Source organism: Lagenorhynchus albirostris, chromosome 18 (assembly GCF_949774975.1).
Source record: "Lagenorhynchus albirostris chromosome 18, mLagAlb1.1, whole genome shotgun sequence".
NCBI lineage: Eukaryota > Metazoa > Chordata > Mammalia > Artiodactyla > Delphinidae > Lagenorhynchus > Lagenorhynchus albirostris.
Window position 1 is genome coordinate 21109389 of NC_083112.1, and position 22486 is coordinate 21131874.

Genomic DNA, 22486 nt, shown 5'->3' on the forward strand with positions numbered 1-22486 from the left:
CGCCCCTCCGCTCCACGCTTCACGCTTCACCATGTATCTGCCAGGTCCAGCCCTACTAAGGCAATCCCTAAGAGGGAGTGCTTTCCCGAGGCCCCGGCACCTCAGCTACTGATACTCACAGAGGAGCAAGCGACGTGGCACTGAAGGGGCCTGATGGTGAAGGGACCCTCCGGAAGGCTGTGATGGAGAACAGGGACCCTGGAGCCAGGGATCCGCACCTGCCTGGGTGTGAATCGCAGCTGCTCCACCCAGTCAGCTGTGTGCCACAGGGCAGCCACTTAATCTTCTGCCTCAGTTTTCCCACCTGTAAAATGGGGACAGGAAGAGTTTCCGACTCCCGGGGCTGTGGTGAGGATTACATGTACTAACTGACAGGGCGCACGTGGAGCAGAGGTTAGCACACGGGGCACGTGCGGTAAGGGCTGTGGATCGCTGGTATCCTTCGTTCTGCTCCCACGAGCCACCACGAGGAAAACTTAGCACGTGCAGAACAAGGAGCCTGATTCCTGGTCAGCTTTACTCCAAACACAAGCACCCGTCCGATCTTTTACTCGTATTGCAGCTGAGTTTGTTTCCTGTTCTTTCCCGGGGCCCTGCGGTCAGCGTGGGGCCTGACCTGGGTCTGTCCCTGAGCAATTCAGCCTGCCTCCCCCCGAGTCCAGGTCTGGGCATGGGTGTGCTCAGAGAGGCCCTGGATTTTCCTCACACAAGGCTGCTGAGAGACCAAACCCTCCACAAACCCCTTTGGGCAAGAAGGGTCCCACTCGTGTTTCTTTGCTAAGGCAGGGGGGATGGGAAGGGAGCAGACTCAGGTCAGGTGTTTCATGGGTCCCTTGTAAATGGGAAGGCCCCCTCTTCCACATGCGTCCCCCAGGTCCCCAGGCACATGCCAGGCCCCTTCCCCGCTCTGAAGCGGCTGCAGGAGCAGGCCTGGGATCTCGGGACAGGGGCTCCTGCTTGCAACACCTCCGCATCGCCGACGGGGCAGGGAGGTGGTGTTTGGCCACGCAGGCCGGAGCCCCAGTCCTGCTTTCCGGGTGCTGAGGCCACAGCAGAGCTCTGGCAGGCACCCCAGAAGCCCTGCAACGTCCCAGCCTGGGGCAGGCGTGGCAAGGAGGGTGCTGGGCAAGTGTACATGAGCATGGAAATGACCAGAGCGGCCCTGCATGACCTTAAGTATAATCCCTGTGTTTGTCAACAGCTTTGATTTGTCAAAGTCCATCCATGGGGACCTGCATTATCTCCTTGGGTCCCCGTGGGCACCTGCTGAGTGAGGTAGGACAGGCATTATCCCACCAGAAGGATAAGGAAACTGAGCCCCGGGGGGTCTCCTGATGTGGCCTTGAGGCCTGGAGCAGGGCAAGGATTGACACTTGCCTAAAAAGCTCCCCCTTCTCCACTAGTTCTTGAGCCCTGTGGTCACTTGACCTAAGACCAGAGCATCTTGCCACTTGCCCCTGGGGCCCCTTGCTAGTGGTACATCCTGAGAACACAGGGGCTCCGCCCCAGCCCGCAGGCTGTCACGGACCCTCCCCGGGTCCCCTCGAAGTGGCACAGACCTGCCTGGCGCTCCCAGCAACGCTGAAGGGAGCACAGCTTTCTGGCTAGAGCAAGTTACCTCCTCTTCTCTTCCTCAACTCTTTGCCCCCAGCCTCAGACTGCGGCCCCTCTGCCCCCCACCCCCGATCCCTGCATCAGGAAACACTGACCCCGACAGGGAACAGGCCCGTCTCATGAAGGGCCACTGAACTTCTCATTTTCCCTCTAGGAGCAACGACAGCCAACACTGCCCACTCTCGTTTTGTCCTCACCTGTGCGGACCTGGGGGAGGGGGTACAATTACCGAAAAGGTGCGGAAACCGAGGCACAGAGAAGTTAGGTGGCTCACCCAAGGTTACTCCACTCTAGCGCGAGAGCCAACACTTCAGCTCGGACCGCCTGACACCAAAGTCTAGGTTCTTTCTGCCGCCACAGTCTCTGCCCACTGACAGGCCGGGCATCTCCCCTCAGGCCTGTCTCTGCCAACTGGGCCAGTTTCCACGAGATGGCTTCAGGGCCAAAAGCCCCTCTCACCCCTCTGAATCACAGGTTCTTGTCCCAGTTAAAAGGCAGAGATTCCTGAGGAAGGACACGATGTAGGTCGGGGTGCTGGGTCACCCCTTTTGATCCTGAGTTCCCGGGTAGCAGGGCCTGCGCCTCACACCCAGCGCCCTGTCATCAGGCCCCGCGGAAACCTTTCTCGAAGATGGTGGTGTGTGCAGTGGGCAGACTAGCGGGGACAGACGTCGGTGCTTGGTTTGAAGCGGCTGCTGATTTTTTCCGCTCTGCCTGAGGCAGCTCTGAGGCAAGAAGGACGACTGGAATGAGCAGGGTGGTGAGCCAGCAGGGACACAGAATGTTCTGGAAGGTTAGACTGTCCGGCACAGAGGCCTGGCCCATTGACTGGCCTTTGAAGGCACCCCCAGAGCCTGTCACTCTAAGTGAAGCTCCGCTTGGCACCCAGAATGGCACACAGGCCTATTTTCCACGGTCCACAAGGTGGTCCCTTCCAACCGGTGACAGCCACCACCAGGGACAGGCCGAAGTCCGCGGGGACCGGGAAGCAGCCGCCGCCACTACAACCTCCCCGCAGGCCACAGCTCTGGGTTCCTAACCCGGCCCCTGTCTGGAGGTGGGCCGACCCTTGCTCCCCTCTGCTGCTGGCGTCCCTCGGGTGACCACCTTCTTTGCTGTCCCTCCTCCCACCCCCTGAACCTGCCAGCAGCCAGCTTCTCCTCAGTGACACGATGCCGTCTACATCCTCGGTGAAGCGCGATGGAGAGTTCCTGGGCTTGCAGGACAAGAGCACGCAGACGGAGTGGAGCTGTGAAAGCCGGCAGGGTAAGGGACCCCACAGCCGGCATCCACCTCGCGGCCGGGCTCCTGGGGGCTTGGGGAGATGTGGCCTTGCGGGCATTCCGTGGATGTGGAATATGGAGGCTGGAGTAGTGGCCATTGGGCTGATGATGCATATACTGCTTCCTGTGCCACCCTAACCCTGGGACCCCCTTCCTCATCCCAGACCCCCCTCAGAGAAAGAGCATCTGCAAAGTGCTAAGACAAACACCTTCTGCGATCTTCCCCTTGTCCCTTCATTAGTTTTCCTGTTCTTTTTTTTTTTTTTTTTTTTTTTTTTGCGGTACGCGGGCCTCTCGCTGTTGCGGGCCTCTCCCGCTGCGGAGCACAGGCTGCAGACGCGCAGGCTCAGCGGCCATGGCTCACGGGCCCAGCCGCTCCGCGGCCTGTGGGATCCTCCCGGGCCAGGGCACGAACCCGCGTCCCCTGCATCGGCAGGCGGACTCTCAACCACTGCGCCACCGGGGAAGCCCAGTTTTCCTGTTCTTGTTCTATATGAACACAGGCCCTATTTCCCTCGGGGACACAGGCCATTTCCTTCCCAGATTACAGGCTGGTTCCCTGAGGAGAGAGGCCATCTCCGAACAATCACATGGTGAAGGGACTGGGACCCACCCAGACTCTCCATCTCGGCGTGCGGTCAAAGCCAGCCCTGGTTCAGAACGAGCCAGGACCATCCGCAGGGGGAACGTCTGTGGCCACAACTAGGAGACACTCAAGAGACAGCTGGGCAAGACTGCACTGAGGATCTTAATCCTCTGCCCAACGAAGCCCAAAGGTTCCTCGCCCTAGGATCCTGGGGGTGCAACACTGAATGGCATTTCTCGCCATTATCAATAATTTAAACCCAGCCTTAGTGAGACTGACCATCACAGATTCACACGTGCGTTTCACATCTGTAGTCATGGCAGCGGTAAATTAAGATTCCCGACCAGCACCTCGCTCCCCTGCCCCCATCCGTGCCTGCTACATTTTGTAGCTCAAAAGTGGTGAAATGAAATCAAGAGTCAGAAACCCTACGAGGGAGAATGGAGTGGCAGAGGCAGGCCCACACAAGCCAGGAGTTCCATGGTGCCGGCTGCCAGCACGTGACGAGGAGTGTTTTACAGGCTAAATCGGTTCATGTGGGATTTTTATTAGTGTGTGTGCTCCGATGGAGCCCTGAAAACAGGAACCATTTCAGAGTCAGTAAGCATGACAGCTGGAAAAAATCTGAGCGTTTATCTAAATATTCATAAGCAGGATTCTCGAAGTCATTTACTGGGTAATCGCCTGAAAAGTGCCAATGCTAAGCTTGAAAGGATGTGGGAGAGGAGAAAGAGATAGGAGAAGCCTGGGGTGTGGGAAGGGAGTCACCAGAGCCTGTTCGTACCACTATGCGCCCACCTCCAGAGAGAGACCCTCCGGAAATCACCGCTTCATTTGCCGTGTTCGTTCATGATCCTTTTGGTCCCCAAGCTTCATTTCCAGAGCCAGTCACGTCTGGATCTAATTTAGGTTTTAAGCACTCTGCCTATTTGGTCTGTAGCGGCATGTTTTGTAGCTAAGTCTTTTCCAGGACTGAGTTCCTTAAAGCCAACGTGTATTTAGTGTTTAGCAAAAGTCTAATCACCCACAGCAATACCTACTGATAAGATCCTGTGATGTTGGTGGCCTGGACCAAAGGTGTGGACAGTGTTGGAGCAACTAAACCCAGGGTCAATGTCATACCCCAGGCTCCTGCAGAGACATGAGGGGATGGTGGATACAGCAGAGACTGGAACACAAGGAGAAGTAAGCAACTCCCTAGAATTCGTGAAGGTTTGTCTTTTCCCGTCTGCCTATGGTTTACAATCAATCTTTTGGAGAGTGTTCATAATAATTGGGCAGAATTTGCTGGCAACAGGTAACTGGTTGTGTCTGGACAGTGGAATGGGGCAAAGAGGCTCATTAAGAGACTCCTCTGGAAGAGTGAACCGCTGTAAGAGGAGGTAACCGGGGTAGGGGTGCAAGGGGAATCCAGGAAGCGTGGAGCCCCAGGAAGGAGCTCAAAATCGAGGTAAGAGGAGGCAGAGGGCCCGTGCCACGAAGAAAAGCCAGTCCTTTTGCAGCTGGAGGACAGAACACTAAGGGTTCCCGAGCACGGTGGATGCAAAAGAGAATCTGCTTTTAGCCCAGGGCAGAAGCCACCCATCCACTTGTTGGAGAAACACAGTCAATCAAGGCAAAAGCAATTCAAAGTGCTGACTGAGGGCCCCCAGGAGTGAGCGGAGGTGAGAGTGTTAGCAGTGTTACTCCTCTGGGTCCGGGACTCTGCATCCCCAGCACACGGTGCCCGTAAAGACGCAGATTCCCAGGCTTTCTTATCACCATCCCTGCCTCGGCCTTAACGAGATCCCAGAGGATTCCAGGCACAGGAGTGGTGGGGAACCAGAGAACCTCTAGGATAGAACAGATTTCATGGGTGCTAGTTTCCTATTTCTAAAGCATTTTTTATTACGGGACTATTCAATTCCAGTGCGCCAGAAGCAGCATTTTACATGGACTCTACAAACAGCACTTTGAACCAAATATGGAGGGGTAACACCCAGATAAATAAATCCTTGAAACGTATTACTACAGAGAGTGGCAGGTCTGACATGGAAGGAAGGCTAAAGGCACCAGGAATGTCTCGTGGCTCGTGTGAGGAAGCAGGTGGAAGGCCGGAAAGACTAGTTATGGCCTCAGGTGTCCACCCAGCCAGGCACAGAGCAGGGTCATGAACAAAGTACACCAGAAATTCTCACACAGAGCATTATAACCCTGCTTGTAGGAATCCTCAAGACTTGGCGTCCTGCACACAGTAAGCGCCTGTAAATATTTGTTACATACTTGCGGAACTGCTGCTGAATCCTCAGCAGGCTCAAGATCAGCTATGGTGATGAGAAGGTAGATGATGAAGAGACAGTCTTGGTTAGAAAGGAGCTGTGGGGCCTCCCTGGTGGCGCAGTGGTTGAGAGTCCACCTGCCGATGCAGGGGACGCGGGTTCGTGCCCCGGTCCAGGAAGATCCCACATGCCACAGAGCGGCTGGGCCCGTGAGCCGTGGCCGCTGAGCCTGCGCATCCGGAGGCTGTGCCCCACAACGGGAGAGGCCACAGCAGTGAGAGGCCCACATACCGCAAAAAAAAAAAAAAAAAAAAAGTGCCAAGTAGTGTTTGCACAGAGTTCCTTTCAGTGGACTCGGATTTTGAAAGATCACATGCAGAGGTTAAAAAAGATACGATTGTTACCTACGATAAAAGTAGGAAAATGTCTCGAACTTTGAGAAAAGTGTCAGGAGAGCAGAAGTCCAGGGTAAATGTATTCTTACCAAAAAGTAATAATAATAATACTGCAGGCAGCAACAAAAGAAGGGGGGCCCTTTTCAAATATGATTCGGGCAAAAAGTAGATCAAGGCACACAGAGCCACTGTTTAGTGCCTGCTGAGGAACGAGTCAAAGAAAATCATGTTCTTCCATCGCTACTGAATTCTGACTTCTCTGTGAAAGAAGATGATCTTCAGATTGAAAAGGGTACAGCAAAGTTAGGCAAGAAATAGCAGACACCGGGAGGGCTTCCCTGGTGGCGCAGTGGTTGAGAATCCGCCTGCTAATGCAGGGGACACGGGTTCAAGCCCTGGTCTGGGAGGATCCCACATGCCACGGAGCACCTGGGCCCGTGAGCCACAAGTAATGAGCCTGCACGTCTGGAGCCTGTGCTCCGCAACAAGAGAGGCCGCGATAGTGAGAGGCCCGCGCACCGCGATGAAGAGTGGCCCCCACTCGCCGCAACTAGAGAAAGCCCTCACACAGAAACGAAGACCCAACACAGCAAAAATTAATTAATTAATTAATTAACTCCTACCCCCAACATCGAAAAAAAAAAAGAAATAGCAGACACCAAAGATTGGTGAGAAGATCAGAAAAGAATGGTAACTGCTGTGTCCTGACCGAGATAAAGTCTACCCCAGAATATCTACAGAGAGAGAAAAGTTTAATCATGTTTATGGTTTTTGAAGAACTGGGGAAATGAGTCTGTGACCAATCTGGGGCAAATAACTGAGAGCAAAATGACCACAAGGAACCAGCATAGGATCAATAAGAACAGATCAAGTAATACTGGCTTTTAGGTCACTTTTTGACAAGGTTATTAGATCAGGGAACCGTGGAATTTGGAGGCCCGAATTCCAAAACACATTTCTTTTTCAGAGCCTTCCTCATGTTCCTATGGACGACATAGACAAATACCAGGTAGATGCTAGTGCAAGACAATGGCATGATCGCTATTGAATAACCATCCAGAGATACTGTTTAAGGATCAGAGGCAACCCAAGTTCCAGTCAGGAGCCGCAGGGCTCTGTCCAGTCTGTATCCACAGACTCGGATACAGATGTAGGAGGAATATTTATATCTGTACATGAGTGGCAGCTGTTGGGTGATGCCAATAATGTGATCAGATTCTAAAAGTTCTTGACAGGCAGAAACATTGGATCAGGACTGGCTAGATACAACAGAATGGTAATTTAGATTAGACCCTGCTCTTACGCCCACAAAAACAGGATGGAGAAGGACAAGGGGGGAATGCCCTGTCTATTGTAGATGATTTACTCAACCACAGGCTCAATAAGTCCATGGTATGACTGGTGTGACTACCAGAATAGTTAATATAACCAAGAACAATTAAAAGGTTATGTAGAGGGAGACGGGTCCTGTTCTAGCCTGCACTGCAGAAGCAACCCTGGGGCCGCTGTTCACTTCGGGGGATCCCACACTCTATGAGGGTTAGAGGCAGACTGGCCGGGGCTCGAGGAGAGGGTGGTGTTAGGCCAACCTGGAGACCACATCGTACAAAGAACTGCTGAAGCAAATGAGGGCGTTAAGTCTGGAAGACACGTGACTCTGAGACAGGATAACTGCCTTCAACTACCTGATGATCTGACACACAAAACCAAGACCTGACCTCTCCATCTGCACGGAAGGGCTAGAACAGGGCCAGCTTGAGGAAAATTAGTTAAGAAATAGACGTGATTCCCAACAGTCGGAGCCATTTATGGTAGGATGCACGTCCTTCGAAGTTGGAGAGCTCCCTGGCTGTGGAGGGCTCGGGCTCAGCTGATGCACTGGCAGCGCTGATCCTGCCCAGGTGGGGAGGCTTCTCATCACAGACCGAGCTCAGATCCTGCCGCTCCCATGAGAGGGGAGGGGGCAGCTCGCCTCTGCTTCCTTGCCATTAGGAATGGAGTGTGTGTGTGTGTGTGTGTCTGTGTGTGTGTGCGCGTGTGTGTGTGTGCGCATGCGCACCCACGCATGTGTTTGGGAGTAGGGAGAAGGACAGGTAGGGGTGAGGGAGCAAAAAGGAGCAGGGATCACAAAATTCTAGAAAATATAAAACATGGGTAACCAAGAACTTTACAAAAGTTCTCAAAAACCACAGTAGCCTCTCGTGGCATAACCCAGTGCATCTGTACTCGCCAGCCCCCATGCTTCCCCGCCAGCCCCCGTCATGCACCTCTCCGGGAGCTCTTGACAACACAACACCAGAATGCCCACTTCCTACAGCGACAGGCAGACGCCATTATGAGTCTACACGGCCTTGAGGCCACTCGGCTCTATGGTTCCTGCAGCTCTTCCTCCTACAGAAGGAGGAATATCCCCAAGGTCTCCCCTCAATCCCAGCCACCCTCTCTGTCCTGGGACCAGAGAAGAAGAACACCGAGGGCCCACATTTCCCAGTCGCTGTTCACTGCAGCCCCAGAGTAAGTCAGCAAAGCTAAGAGGAGGAGGCTGGCAGAGGGAGCGTCCAGTAGACGCCAGCTGTGCCCTCCAGCCCGTTTTCTCCTCTGTGGATCAGCCTTGGGTGCCAAGAAAGAACCTCAGACCCTAAGCGTCCAGCATGAACCCCCTGGAAAGCATAAGGTTGAAATTGTTAACAGCCACCCTCTTCTGTCTTTTAACAGTACCTTTAAAATCAAAATCTCAAACAGAGGAAGACTCAACAACGATGCTAACCCCCTTAAAGTCTGATTCACAAGGTATCATTTTAATTTTATAGTTCTACGATGATTTTAAATGACTCCCGGAGGGTACGAATCCATCTTTGAGACGGGAAGAAGCACAGAATTAGCACACCCTGAGCCAGAGAGAGTCCTCTTCTGACCACTGTAGATTACGGTAGCCTTCATTAAGGCCAGTGGCCGAGGCATTATTTCCAGAACGTGGTGTCAGGGGTCAAGGCTCAGGGAAGAAACTTGGCCAAAGGGTAAAATGCTTTTAATTTTGAATTAAAATTGAGTTTTGAAAGGGGAGGAAATAATATCTACCGCTGGAGTTAGGAGGGGAGATAATGGATTATCCATACTCAGTTCATTCCGTGACATTTACTCTGCATCTACTGATATTTACTGTATACCTACTGTGTACTGGGCAGTAGTCTGTCCATCTTTATATGGACAAAGCCATCCTACCCTCTCAGAACTTAAACTCTAGTGGGAAAGATGAACTATGGACAGACGGAGGGGAATCAATGTGTGCTGGGCATAAGCTACAGGCCTCCAACCGCTGACCGTCATGGGAGCCTCTTACCCTACAATACGCAGTCTCCACCCTGGTCTCCCCAGATATTTAGGGGTTAACAGTTCACCGAACGACATCCTATTCATCATTTTTCCTATTTGTTTTCAGACTTTGTTCCCACTGAAGAACCGGAAAAGGCAGGAAATGGTGAGAGTCCCACATAACCTATCCAAAGATCCCTGCTCCCCGCAGAGCAGCCGGGGCCGGGGATAGCGCCCTGGGCGGGTGGGTGCCTTGCTGGTCCAGCCGGTGCCGAGTCCTAGAGAGGACCGAGGGACATGCTGGGCACACAGTCCCTGAACCTATATATGTTTCTCTGTCCTTAACTGTAAAAGGGAGCTAGAACAAGAAACAGAGAGAGGGTCTCGGGAACGAGACAGAATGACTTGGGAACGGCCCAGAGGTCCATCTCTCTACTCAAGCTCTGTATAGGGACGCCCACATTTAAAGAGGGTCCAGTCGGTCAGTTGCTAGGTTCCCTGAAGTCTGGTCAGCAGGGCTTGACTGGGATGCATGGGCCCCTCCAGACAGACTCATTCGATAGTAGCTTGATAGGGAATGAATTAGAGCCCCTCAGATGGTACCCTTAAAGCCTGATTAAATTTTTATTAAGGAGGGGATAGTTGAATTCTATGAAGGGGAAGGACAGGGGAGAAGCCTTTTGGCAGCAGAATCCCAACCTGCACACATCACTCCACAAAAGCCCTGCGATTAACCAGACCCATCCTATTAGAAACAACGTAGGGATGAGGACGTGCTTGCTGTCTGTCAGCATGGGGGTGGGGGAAGCGGGGAGAATCAGGGTTACCTACACAGGTGGCTTATCAAACTCCTCCCAACTCTAGACTATAAAATTTTCTTCATCTTATTTCATTTCCGGGGTGGGGGGCGGTCGGGGTAGAGCACTGCTGCTCGGACTTTAATGTGCAGAGCGATCACCCGGGCATCTTGTTAAAATGCAGATTCTGATTCCGTGTATCTAAGACTCTGCATTTCTCACAAGCTCCTGGCAGCAGCTCGGGCCGCTGATCCACGAAGCACACTGAGTGGCTTCAGAACAGATTACAGATTTGCGCCCGTAGCAGCTGCCAGGCCAGCCCATCGTTTATCCTTGATTTAAGGACAACAAGGAATTCACTACGTGCAGGGTGGAGGAGGTGAAAACAGGACCGAGTTTCACCTGAGTGCTCTTTTCTCAGAGCCCGCCCAGGGCTAGTCGCCTACTGCTTGTCCCCTCCCTTTCCTCGTTTATAACGTGGGGCTCTGCCCTGCAGGGCAAATACACCGGACTCAAACATCTACCCCAATTCAGGAAGTATGCTTCTGGCAAGAAAAAAACGTTACAGGAGAGCCACTGATAGGATGGGGGAGAATTTAGATTTGTTCTTCATCAGTCCGGGACAGGCACACTCCACTTCAGGGAATGCTGTGTGCCCGGCGTTCACTGCATTAGCGCCGGTCCCCTGAGCCACCCTGAAGATAAGGCTTATGGTCCCCATTACACAGATGAGGGGGCCAGGGTGCGAGGGGACTGAGTGACAAGCTGGGAGGGGCTCGAGTCCTGGGTAACAGGGCCGCCACTTAGGAACCTGGCCTGACACCTGCCCCCTCCCCCAGTCCCTCCATAAAGCAACTTCAGGGAAAGATAATGATCTCCCTAGAACAAAGGTAGAGGTTGACAGAAATCCCCAAAGGGAAGGTTAATTAGGAATAAAGCTCTCCCTGCTCATTCTGCCCCAGTTGCGGCTGTGTTCCTGCGGATTTACTGGGCGCCTCCTGACACGCAGACAGTGCCTGTTGATGTTAAGGTTAATGATTATGTGGGACCGAATGCCTCTGAACACTGCTGCTCTGTATTCATTCACTCCTGCCAACTCCCCTTCTTCCTTTGACAAACACCTACTTCTTTTTTTCCCTCGAATTAACTATCTATTATTCAATAAAGCTTACTAAAATACAGCACTCACAAATCATGGGGATTTGCTAAGCTATCAGGACCAGAGCCGGACTCCTCCATGTTGGGCCGTCACATCCTCAGAGACCCTTACAGAGAGGCTCTGCCACCCGCTCTCCCCAGACCCCTGTTCTACCAGTTCCTCCATTTCTCTCCAGTGACAACCAAACGGAGCTTCCCGAGGTTCTTGCCTGAATTCCCAAGGATTCTTGTGGGGCTTTCCCAACAAGAAGTTTTCAAACCTCTCTAGGCCGCATCCCTGGCAGACAGCCTAGCGACACACAGTGTTTTGGAATGAACGGAAAGGGCCCGGTGCCTTTGCCAGTTGTGAGCACCCCAGCGGGGTGGTGAGTGCCTGGCGGGAAAGAACTGTGGGGGGACTCGCACCACACAGGGGCCACCGAAAGGAGGCAGGTTTCCACCAGGAACAAGCCAAGGCTGGGGTAGGAGGTCTGTAGGCAGAGAGGGTCCTGGGCCTCGTGTCAGTACAGGCAGATGCAGCTGAGTGGAGTTCTCCATCCCCCTAGGGGCCCAAAGGAGTCAGCGTTTTCATTATTGAACCAAAGTTGGGAAGAAGTGCAAAAATAACGTGCGTGTATGGCGATCACGAAGAATGCCCCTTCTCTGCCCCCCCGAGGCCCAGCAGGGACACACGTCAGACAGAATCGGTCGGCCCAGTGCCAAGCCGGTGGATTTTCAGGGCTCTCGGGATGGCCCAGCGTGGAGGGGCTGATGTCATCCTGAAGCTGAGACAAAGGCCACCGTAATTTCCCCGGGGGCCCAATTACTGTGTGGGAGCCCTTCCCCCCAGCTCTGCCTCGGGAGCCACACCTTCCCGGGAGCAGGGACTCCAGGCCCAAGTTGTAATTATCAACTCCTCCATTCGGTCTGCACCCCGTCGACACCGGGAGGTTTCCAGCCCTCTCCTGGCCCAGGGTCACCAGGCTGTGGCTGACCTTGAGAACAAAGGCATCTGCTATCTCTGAGAGATTTTTTTTTTTTTTTTTAGCTCACTGGCTTGGCGATTCATCTTTCAGGCTTTGATTAGCAATTACGAACCATGTGCAATTCTGGAAATGGGCAGTTTTTGACAAAACTGACGGGCGCTAGGGATATTTCTCAGGATTTCCAAGAGAAAAATCACACTCAGGATAGATCTCTCTCGGAATAAAATCTAAATTCCTTCCCGTGGCCTACAAGGTCCTCGGTGAGCTGGCCCTGCCCCTTCCCATCTCCCTCCTCTCCGGGCATATTGTGCCTCTTCCAGTTTGTCAGATATGTCAACACGCTCCCACTCTCTCTCGCCTCAGGGCCTTTGCACCTCCTTTGCTCCCTGGCAGGGATGCTCTCCCCCAGCCATCTGCCTGCTCGCTCCCTTGCTTCATGCAGGACTCACTCAAATGTCACTTTGTCAGATGAATCTTCACTGGCCACCAGAAACACACACTCACTTTCTTAAGTCTGCCACTGAAACTGACCTTTTTATTCCGATTTTATTGATATCCCCAAGTCAAATTTTAAGTGATTTGATGAATTTATTTAAGTCTTATTGATGACATATGCATTTTTATCCAAAAGCACAAGTGTAAATGCCATAAATCTATTTCTCTTTTTGTTTTTGTTTGTTTCTTGTTTTGGTTCCTTTTCCAAATGCCTCTCCTTTGGCTGTGCCTTCCAAAATTGAAAGCCGAGGAGTCTGTCTCTAAAGAGAGCTTTTGCGATCGTACGTTAAGTGATCCCACTGGCACCGTGGAAGCCGAAGACTCCGAAGCCAATGTAAGTTGGATAAAAACTGGAGAACACCTGGCTCTGAATGTCAGAGCAGAGTGGCCCAGGGCCAGCCGGACACTGCCTCTCAAGCCCTGGGATTCACAGCTTCACTACACTGTTAGCACAGCCGAAGCGAGCTTTTCTTAAAACAGCCTAAGTGTAAATGACACACATTAAACCAAAGAGGGTCAGAAGAAAGCCAAGTACGGTACCACAACGCCCTGCTTTCAGTAATATGAACAAAAAACCCTCAAGATTGATTCTGAAGGCAGCAAAGCTAAAAACAAATCATGTCAGCTACCTAGATACCTAGATATCAAGGCAAATCGTCCTTTGCAGAAACCCTATGTAAAAATGAAGTTGGGACTGCCCTGGTGGTGCAGTGGTTAAGAATCCGCCTGCCCGTTCAGGGGACACGGATTCGAGCCCTGGTCCCGGAAGATCCCACATGCCGTGGAGCAACTAAGCCCGTGAGCCACTACTACTGAGCCCACAAGCCACAACTACTGAGCCCGCATGCCTAGAGCCCGTGCTCCGCAACAAGAGAAGCCACCACAATGAGAAGCCCGCACACCGCAACTAGAGAAAGCCCACACGCAGCAGCAAAGACCCAACACAGCCAAAAAAAAATGACGTTGGATTCTGGAAAGGTGGACTAAATGTAATTTTCCCACTAAGTACAGCTTAAAACCCTATACATTATATATAAAACGAACAAAAGAAGCTTTTAAAAGACGGAGAGAAGAAGGCAGACTGGCTAGGGACCTTGGGACCCAAGGAACGACATGGCAGTGAGTTTCCTGAGTTTTCTTTTTGCTTCATTTACCCGACTGGGTGCTGGAAAAGACAGCGACCAGAAACCCCAACAAGCACAAACAAAAGCCCCAAGAAAAGCCTGCTGTCTCCAACTAAAGGACCAGGCCTGGGGCAGCCCAGCAGGACAGAAACTTTGGACAACAGCGTCTGCAGTGCAGACATCGCAACAAAGAGCAGTGGAGCATCTCCCCCAAATCGGAGTCCTGCTCCCACACTCTTCAGAGGGGCACAGAACCAGCCCCGGAAGTTTAATAGCTGTCCTTTCCGAGTTGTATCCAATAACCAGAGACACCATGGGAAGTCCCAATTGTCTGAATAAGCCTTACATCTACAGCATGTTGCATTGTCTTTACTGCACAATTTTTTTTTTTTTTTTTTGCAGTACGCAGGCCTCTCACTGTTGTGGCCTCTCCCGTTGCGGAGCACAGGCTCCGGACGTGCAGGCTCAGCGGCCATGGCTCATGGGCCCAGCTGCTCCACAGCATGCGGGATCTTCCCGGACCAGGGCATGAACCCGTGTCCCCTGCATCAGCAGGCAGACTCTCAAGCACTGTGCCACCAGGGAAGCCCTACTGCACAATTTTTTGCCTGCCTGTACAGGCTTGTGGCTCTAATTTCCTGTGTCAACTTACCTCTAAGACTTCCAACGCATGTTGATTCAGGTTATACATCCTTTCCCCTACAACTAACAAACTTTCTCAGGACTGTAGGTATTAACTACAATTACAAGAGTGAAATCTTGTGTCCCTGGAACTCAAGATTAAGCAGATACATTTTTCTAAACTTATAAAAGAAAAGGGGGGAAAAAAAACCCTAGGCATTTATACACTTTTTGCTTTTATTTTAATTGGAAAAATTCTCTGGTCTCAGTTCCTATTTAGCCCTAAATTCCTTACTTTCCAGACACGCTCCTATACACATTATATGAATAAGAACTGCTTTTCAAATACTGAAATACCATGTCAAAGGGAGGAACAAAGATTACTTGAACTTTGATTCACCGCACTGGATTTACTAAGACAGGAAAGTAAGCTCAGGCATTTTAGAAAGATTTTTCAGCAAGAGTTGAAATTGAAAGGAATTGTTTTAATTAGACACAAATTACTTGGAAACCTTCAGCGCGCCTGTCAATTGAGGTTCTGCTGTGTCTGGCGGAGCTGCAGACACAGGCAGAGGGAACATCTCCCACGGAGCTGTGCAAGGTTCTGGATGAGACCAGACGCTGGGAGGGTTCCGTGCGACAGGCGGCCTGTGCAGGGGAGCCCTGGTCACAAGCACCACTCCTTGCCGTCTCAGGGGCTTTGCCCAGGTGACAAAGTGAGGCAAAGAGTTAGGGGGATACTTTCCCCCTTGCTGTCTGTACCACTCTGCTTCCAAGGATCGATGCTTAGGAGGATAATGAGGCAGCACCCGCGGCCCAGCTAGTGGCAATCTGCGGATAGGCAGCTGTCCAGCCGGGGAAGCACTGCTTCTCTAAGCAATGCCATAGGCGGCCGCTGCGGACACATGGGGCCAGCGAGCAGGACAGAAGGAATGGAGTCAACGCCACATGGCACCTGCAGCTGGGCGGGGGACACCACAAGCCACTGGGAGAGGCAGCTGAGGCCCCTGGATTCCGATGGGGCTATCACCCTAGACTTCGGTTATTCTGACAATTCAATCTCTTGGCTGCTCTGAGTTCCCTATACATGTCTGAATTGTTTGTAGGCTACACGCGAGCATCACACACCTGCTGTGCAAACGCTCTTGGTTGGAAAAACCAGAGACTCACCCAGGAGCAGTCACAGGGCATGGGAGAAGTCATCACTTGGGGGCCCAAGACCCCTACCGTGACCATGAGGATAGCTCTCCAGAGGCTGGGGAAGCAAACGGGATGAGCCTCCGAGGAGGGCACATGCGCTGGAGCGGGGTAGCACAGCCTGGCTGGGACGAGAACTTCGACCAGGCCCCGCCAGCGCGTCTGCTGTCTGGTGGAGCATAGCGGGAACCGTATCTTCTGGTGAACAAATCATGGAATCCAAAGGGGCTGGTGAGAGACCACTGGCCTGGGCCAGCAGGCCATCACTCCACCTCAAGGGAGGGATGGTCAACAGTGAAGAACTTGAGGCAGGGGTAGCCACACCAGAGCCTTCACCTCAGCCTGCCCTGAAGCACTGACTCATTCCCGTATGAAAAGATAAACTGAAGCCTATTAAAAATTTGAAGAGGGCTTCCCTGGTGGCGCAGTGGTCGAGAGTCCACCTGCCGATGCAGGGGACACGGGTTCGTGCCCCGGTCCGGGAGGATCCCACATGCCGCCGAGCGGCTGGGCCCGTGAGCCATGGCCGCTGAGCCTGCGCGTCCGGAGCCTGTGCTCCGCAACGGGAGAGGCCACAACAGTGAGAGGCCCGTGTACCGCAAAAAAAAAAAGTGAAGAGTTTATTTGAGCCTGTGTGGATCCAAATCGGGCAGCACCAAACCGGAAGTGGCTAAGAGCCCTCCACCAACAGGAGCTGGGGAGAGACTTACAGGGAAAATGCAGAAGCAAAGCAAGGAAGTTATTGATTGGCCGCAGCTTAAAGCCTGCTGCTTCTGATTGGTTGTCCTCGGGTTTTGATTTCCTAACCTTGAGGCATTTATGGCCTTAGGCTTTGGTTTGCTTACTTAGGGCACCACGGCCTTACAGCCTCTTCAGTCTGATGGCCGCCGTATTTCATTAACTGCACACCAGCAATGCGGAAAGGAGCACGCAGAGGCTGGGAGTCACACAAGGCAGACCTGAGACGCCCCAGCTTTTCCCCAACCTAGAAAACCCAGCCAATCACAAGCTCCATTCTTGTATCTGCCCCAGGTCGCATGCAACTTCGGATCTGTGGTCTTCCACTTACGATAGAAGGCTTGTAAGTGAATGGCAGACTGCACATCATCAGATGCAGAACCACCACCATAACAACCTCGACCTGTAGGTGAGCAGGGCAACATGACAGACCCAGGGTTCTCCTGGACGGCAAGTCAAACTTCACCTTCGACCAAAAGGGATCCAAAAGAAGAAACTCTTGTGAGGACCCACCTATGGGTCAGTCCTGGTTAGCAGCATGGACTTGGGATAGAATGATCAAATTTACAAAAATAAAAAAGGAGCTTGCAATGTCATTACTTTGGAAGAATCTTTAAAGGTAGAATCATCCTCTACAAGAACGTGCTAGGTGCTACCCTGCTTTCCCGAAGACTGTTATCCTTCACAATGAATAAATAACCAACCACTGAGAGCTTGGCCATTCCTGGAACTCAAAAAGGCTGTTATGCTCTTAAGGCATGGAAGCACTTTTACGTTCTAGAGCCATCTCTACATTTGTCAGAAGAGGGTAATTTTATGCTCTCAAACGATTTCTTGGTATGCTACTATTTAAAAAGAATTCTTGAGGGAACTGGAGAACGAGAAGAGGGTGTGACCGTAATGGAAATAGTCTTTGGAACCAATCTTGCTAGCCACCCTACTGTTCCCACTGCTTTTCTTTTTCGAATAACATGTTGCAATCTCCTCTGGCAGCTTAGAGAGTCACAAAAGTGATCATTAACTAACTGTTAATTCCCATTTTCTGGCTACTTCATTCTGTGGTCCTTTTGCAGGTTGTGACCAGCTCCTATCAGTCAGTGTTCGGGACCATGCTCAGAGAAATGGCGGCTAGCAGTGAACTGGAGGAGGATATTAACATTCCCCTGACCCGTCATCTGGAGAGAGAGACCAGAAGGAAACTGGGAATTCTGTAAGTGACTGGAGAGATGGAGCTATCGGTCAGTAGGTGCAGGTAGGCCAGTGGTAGCAGCAGGGAAAGTGTAAATTGGGTCATCAGAGAATAGAGTAAGGCCAGGGTTGGACAGGTCCCCTGAGTCAAAGGGCAGGCACAAGCCATGCACAAGGACAAGGGTAAGATTAGGGGTCAAGGGGACAGGATGGTCCAGCTGCCTGCCAAAACTCAGGAGCAAAGAAATCTATGAGTAGGGGATGTGCAGGATAGGATCAAAGATGGGCAGTGACAGATGCTGGAAATCCAGGGCAGGAAAAGTCTTGAAGGGACCGTGAATTGTACGCAAGTCTGGGAAGCAAGGTTCAGACCCCTGGGCCTTTGAAGTGAGGGGACAATGGAGGATCAAGTTCATGTTCCCTGAGGGGGAAAAGCCCTGAGCCTCACTGCCCTGGGATTCATGGCAAGAGCCCCTGTTGGGAATGGGGAATGAAAAGTTTATTGCAGACTGCTGCTAGCACCCAATCTTTCTAGTTGGCATGACTCCAGGTCTCAAAATGTTCCAGAACCCTGTTTGTACATCCAGACTGGGGTACATGGAAGCCTGGACTTTCACTTATCCAGCTGTCAGAAACCTTGGTGAACAAGGTACATGGTCAGACATCCAGGGGGTCTATGGCAGACTCCCCAGCAGTGGTTGAGGATGAGGCTGTGAGGATGGGGTGCCCTGCATAACCTCCTTGGTGAATGGAGACTCTCACAAAAATCAGGGAGAGACTGACTGCCAGCAACTTCTGCTCTGGGCTCAGTAGAGTCCTAGGGCCAGAGAACCCTAAGGCTTCTCTAGGAAAAGGGAAGGCAGAATACACAATGCAAAACACAAAGAACATCCAAGCTTTCACATCCTCATACAGCGGCAAAAAACAAATCCCAAATAACATCCCTGTAAGGTACCCTCTCTCATATGTTACATTTTCTCCCCTTCTTTCCCATTTAAGCCTATAACGGAGGCTCATTCTAACCTAATTGCACTCAATGAATATTTCATGAGCACCTCCTGTGTGCCGGTCTGTACAGTAGTGTGTAACCCAGTCTCTACCACTGAGGAGCTAGCTAGTAAGGATTCCACTAGCTTGCAAAGGTGGGCAAAGAGCTAAGGGAGGAAACTTCCCCAAAGGGCCCTGGATGCCTCTGGCTGGATCCCCTCACTGGAATTTAACTCTTGTATGCACGTGGCATCGTGCTCTCAGCTGGCCGGACAGGCTTCACCCCACCCCCTCCTCCGTCCTTACTCTTTCACAGGTGACGGTAGGCAAGGTAACTGCTTCAATTCCATTCAAAGTGCTTGCAAATAAATAACACTTGGTACAAATGGGCCATGAAGAGCTCATTCTCCAGTTCCGCAATTGCTCCTAAAGTACAAAGAGCAAACCTCTATTTTCCCCCAGACAAAAGAGTCCAGCCCTTTCCAGCAAAGGGTATGTGCTTCCTAAGGTTGCTTGGGGTTAAATTATTATGCTCTCTTCAAGGACTCTGAACTGAGAACTTAAAATCTGTCTTGTCAAAGGCCTTCCTCTCTGATCCAATTAAGCCTGGGAGGCTCACTCCTTCCGGCAGATTCCCTTCCAAAAGGGCTCTGATCTGAGAACCAGGAAAGGCAGCTGCCTCTGGAGACCACCCTTATTTGGAAGTAAAACAGTCCAAGCCACTTTAATGCCGGGACGACTCCCTTCGTCTATTGACATGAGAGGGGGGTTGAGGGCGTGATCATTTTGAAGAGCTGTGCCTTAATGTGGCTTTCATGATAAGTCATTTTTGAGTGAGTGTATTTGAAATTTTCCTACTAAATGCGAAGGGGTTTCAGGTGGCTCTGTCCGGTTCGCAGACAATGCTGTTTCTCTAAGCTATTTCCAAACAGCCTTCGCTGAAATAGGCACAAGCCGCAGAGAAAGCAAGCTGTACGAGCTTAACTCACAGAGCCAGCCGTGCATTTGGACCTCCCAGCCCTGGCCTCGCTCCCAGGAGGACCCCCACTGAATTCATTTTGAAAGGTCTGGGGGTCAGCTCAGGGGCCCAAGTTGAAGGCCAGTCAGAGGCCAGGAGGGACGCACAGCACGATGTGCTGGCCCTTAATTCCTGAGTACAGACTGGAAGAAAGCTGGGTCCGAAGGCAGAGCCTTCCAGCCCGCCCTCCCCCTATGAAAAGGCTGAGCAGGCCCTAGCACGGTCTACGGTGCAGCATGACATGGAAACATGAATCCAGTCTCAGCTTCTAAAAATGAGTCACGTTCCTTTTAGGCTGAAGAAAAATTTTGGAAAATATAAGGAAACAATCCTCTGGATTATGAAGAAACGTGAAAGTAAGAACCCTCTCCCACCTTCCACCCCCGCTGCCCGGCTCTCCTGGGTGCGTCTCGCTGTCTCCCACCTTCTGCCGTGTCCAGAAATGCTTGTTTCCTCACCCGAGCATCTACTGGGCTAATACGGTCTCAGCTGCTGGGGATAAAACACAGAGCAAGCCAGACAAAGGATAAACCTCGAGGGGTTCATCCTTTGATTGTGCTGGGGGTGAGAGGGAGGGCAGGAGGTGAAGACAGCCAAGAAATCAGGGAATTTGCACATAAAACGGTTGATGGTATGGTTGGAGGGGTATACTATGGGACCACACAAGAAGGGATCTGACCTAGATTTGCCTGGGGGGGGGGGCGGTGTCCAAGAAGTCATTAACACAAAGTTTAAGAAAGAGCCCCTTTACCAGATACTGAAGGCATTTGAGGTCCAGCTGTTAAGTTGTGCCAATCATGGAGGTTGCCAGTTTTTTGGGTCTAATCAAAAAGCCTAAGAGCCTAAGCCATCGGGCTACTTAATTCAGAAACTCAAAACCACCACATGGAACATCTTTCAGACGACCAGATCCAACTAACGTAGAAATGGCAGCAACACCCACGGCAGACACACCTAATCAATCATGGTGCTTTTTCTTGCTGAGCCAGGACGCAGCCCCAGGTTCCCTCTCAAGGAAGAGCTCCTGTCCCCATACCAGTGTAGGCCCCTGACCTAACTCCTATGGAATAACTGCTGCGGGCCAGTTATCGGATTCAAATTAATCTTCAAAACCATGTGAAGATGGGTAAAGAAACTTAGGCCAAGAGAATAAGTGACTTCCCTGAGATCACCCAGCTATTGTGTGGGCATGAACCACACTCAGGCCCAAGACCCCTCAGGTCAGACCCAGGGCTCATCTCCATGACATGTTCAATGAGCAACAAAAGGCAAGCGTGTCTGGGGAAGTAAAGGGCCTTCTGAGCCTGAGTCTCGTGTCCCCATTGGAGTTAGAAGGCAGGCAGAAGAAGGAATGACCACCTTCAGTTTCTAGAGCGGGCAGGCCTACCTCCCACCAAGACTCACACAATGGGGTACCCCCCAAACAAGGAGGGGGTTTCAGCTGTTCAACAGCCAGAAACACAACAAATGCCTGTTATTATTTCTGTTCCCTTTGGGCCAAAGACACCTGTGTCTTTCACTCCTTGGCAAGGCACACAGTAGGCACTCAATAAGTGTTTTTGAAATGGATGCAGGTATGCATGAGTTTTTCCTCCTTTTGGGAAATGAAGGCCTTTCAGGATACTCTACGTCACATGCCCCGGGTAGGACTTCTAACTGGAGAGTGAAATTCGACATGACCGGATTCCCCATTTGTGCCTCACCATCACCCCTCACCCCTGCCCCACTCCCTGCTCCTCTGAACACCTGAGGCCTACAAGGTTTGAGCTTTTTATGCAGAAAAGCAACACATTTCTAATTGATAAGAGGCATCCCCTCCGTGTTCAGGTTGTAGCCAGTCCCAAAGAAATCCCGCAGCCTCCTTTGAGATACAAGCTCATTTCCTCCCAGGATCCAGACCGCTGTCTGACACCCCAGGCACACAGCCCCACGTCTCTGAACGCTGCGATTTCCAAGCCAAGGCTGGCGTCGCAGGCACATGACCTGCAGGCAGACAGGTCCTCACACTTAAGGCCCTGCGCTCGCTTTTAAGGCTCTGCTGTCACTGTCTCGAAATCCTTCACAATTTTAGAACAAGGATCCCTGCATTTTCATTTTGCACGGAGACCCTCAGATTAGGTAGCCTCTCCTACTCAGAGACAGCTCGCCTGGTGAAAAGAAGGCGATCACTACACAGCTCGTGTCATGAGCCATCAGAATCCACAGCTCCCCGTGTGGAGGACACAGGCCTGTTGCCCTTCTATGGGGCAGCGGGCTCCGTGCCGCATCATTTCAGAGTAACCTGATGGGTCTCTGCAGGCAGCATGATCCCACTTTAAGAAAACTGAGGCTCAGAAAGGCAGCCTAAAGCCTCCCCGCTAATAGAGACAGAGCTGGATAAACGGCACAAACCAGAAACTCCATGATTTTAGCATTCTGACAGGAGAAAAACATAAGCACGTCCATGTCCTCTTTTATCATTACGGTTCAGAAATGCTTTATATTAATTTCTAATTGATACTCAGAAACAGCAGCTGGGCTCACATCTGCTTTTTCCCCGGACAAATCATTTCCACTCTGGAAGCAAGCACTGGAGGAGGACTCCTCGGAGGGAGACTGAGATCCGCTTCCAAGCTTCCCACAAAGGTCTTTTATTGACTCTGCCCCCGCCCACCTCTCTCTCACTTTCCTGAGGAAAAGCTCCCCCTGTGAGCTCTAATGAGCGGCCCCTTTAGTTCCTCAGGTGCACACAGGTGTGGTTCTCCTTCCCC

General features: G+C 51.7%; 1 protein-coding gene across 1 annotated transcript in view; it reads left to right on the forward strand.

Moving 5' to 3' along the window:
- Positions 1–2786: 2786 nt before the first annotated feature.
- The window catches only part of ERICH6B (glutamate rich 6B), a 36029-nt gene continuing 16329 nt past the window's right edge, over positions 2787–22486 (forward strand). The window contains exons 1-4 of the mRNA XM_060129561.1: positions 2787–2880; positions 8595–8650; positions 17617–17753; positions 20031–20139. Coding sequence (XP_059985544.1) covers positions 2787–2880; positions 8595–8650; positions 17617–17753; positions 20031–20139 — 396 coding nt within the window. The remainder of the gene's footprint in view (positions 2881–8594; positions 8651–17616; positions 17754–20030; positions 20140–22486) is intronic.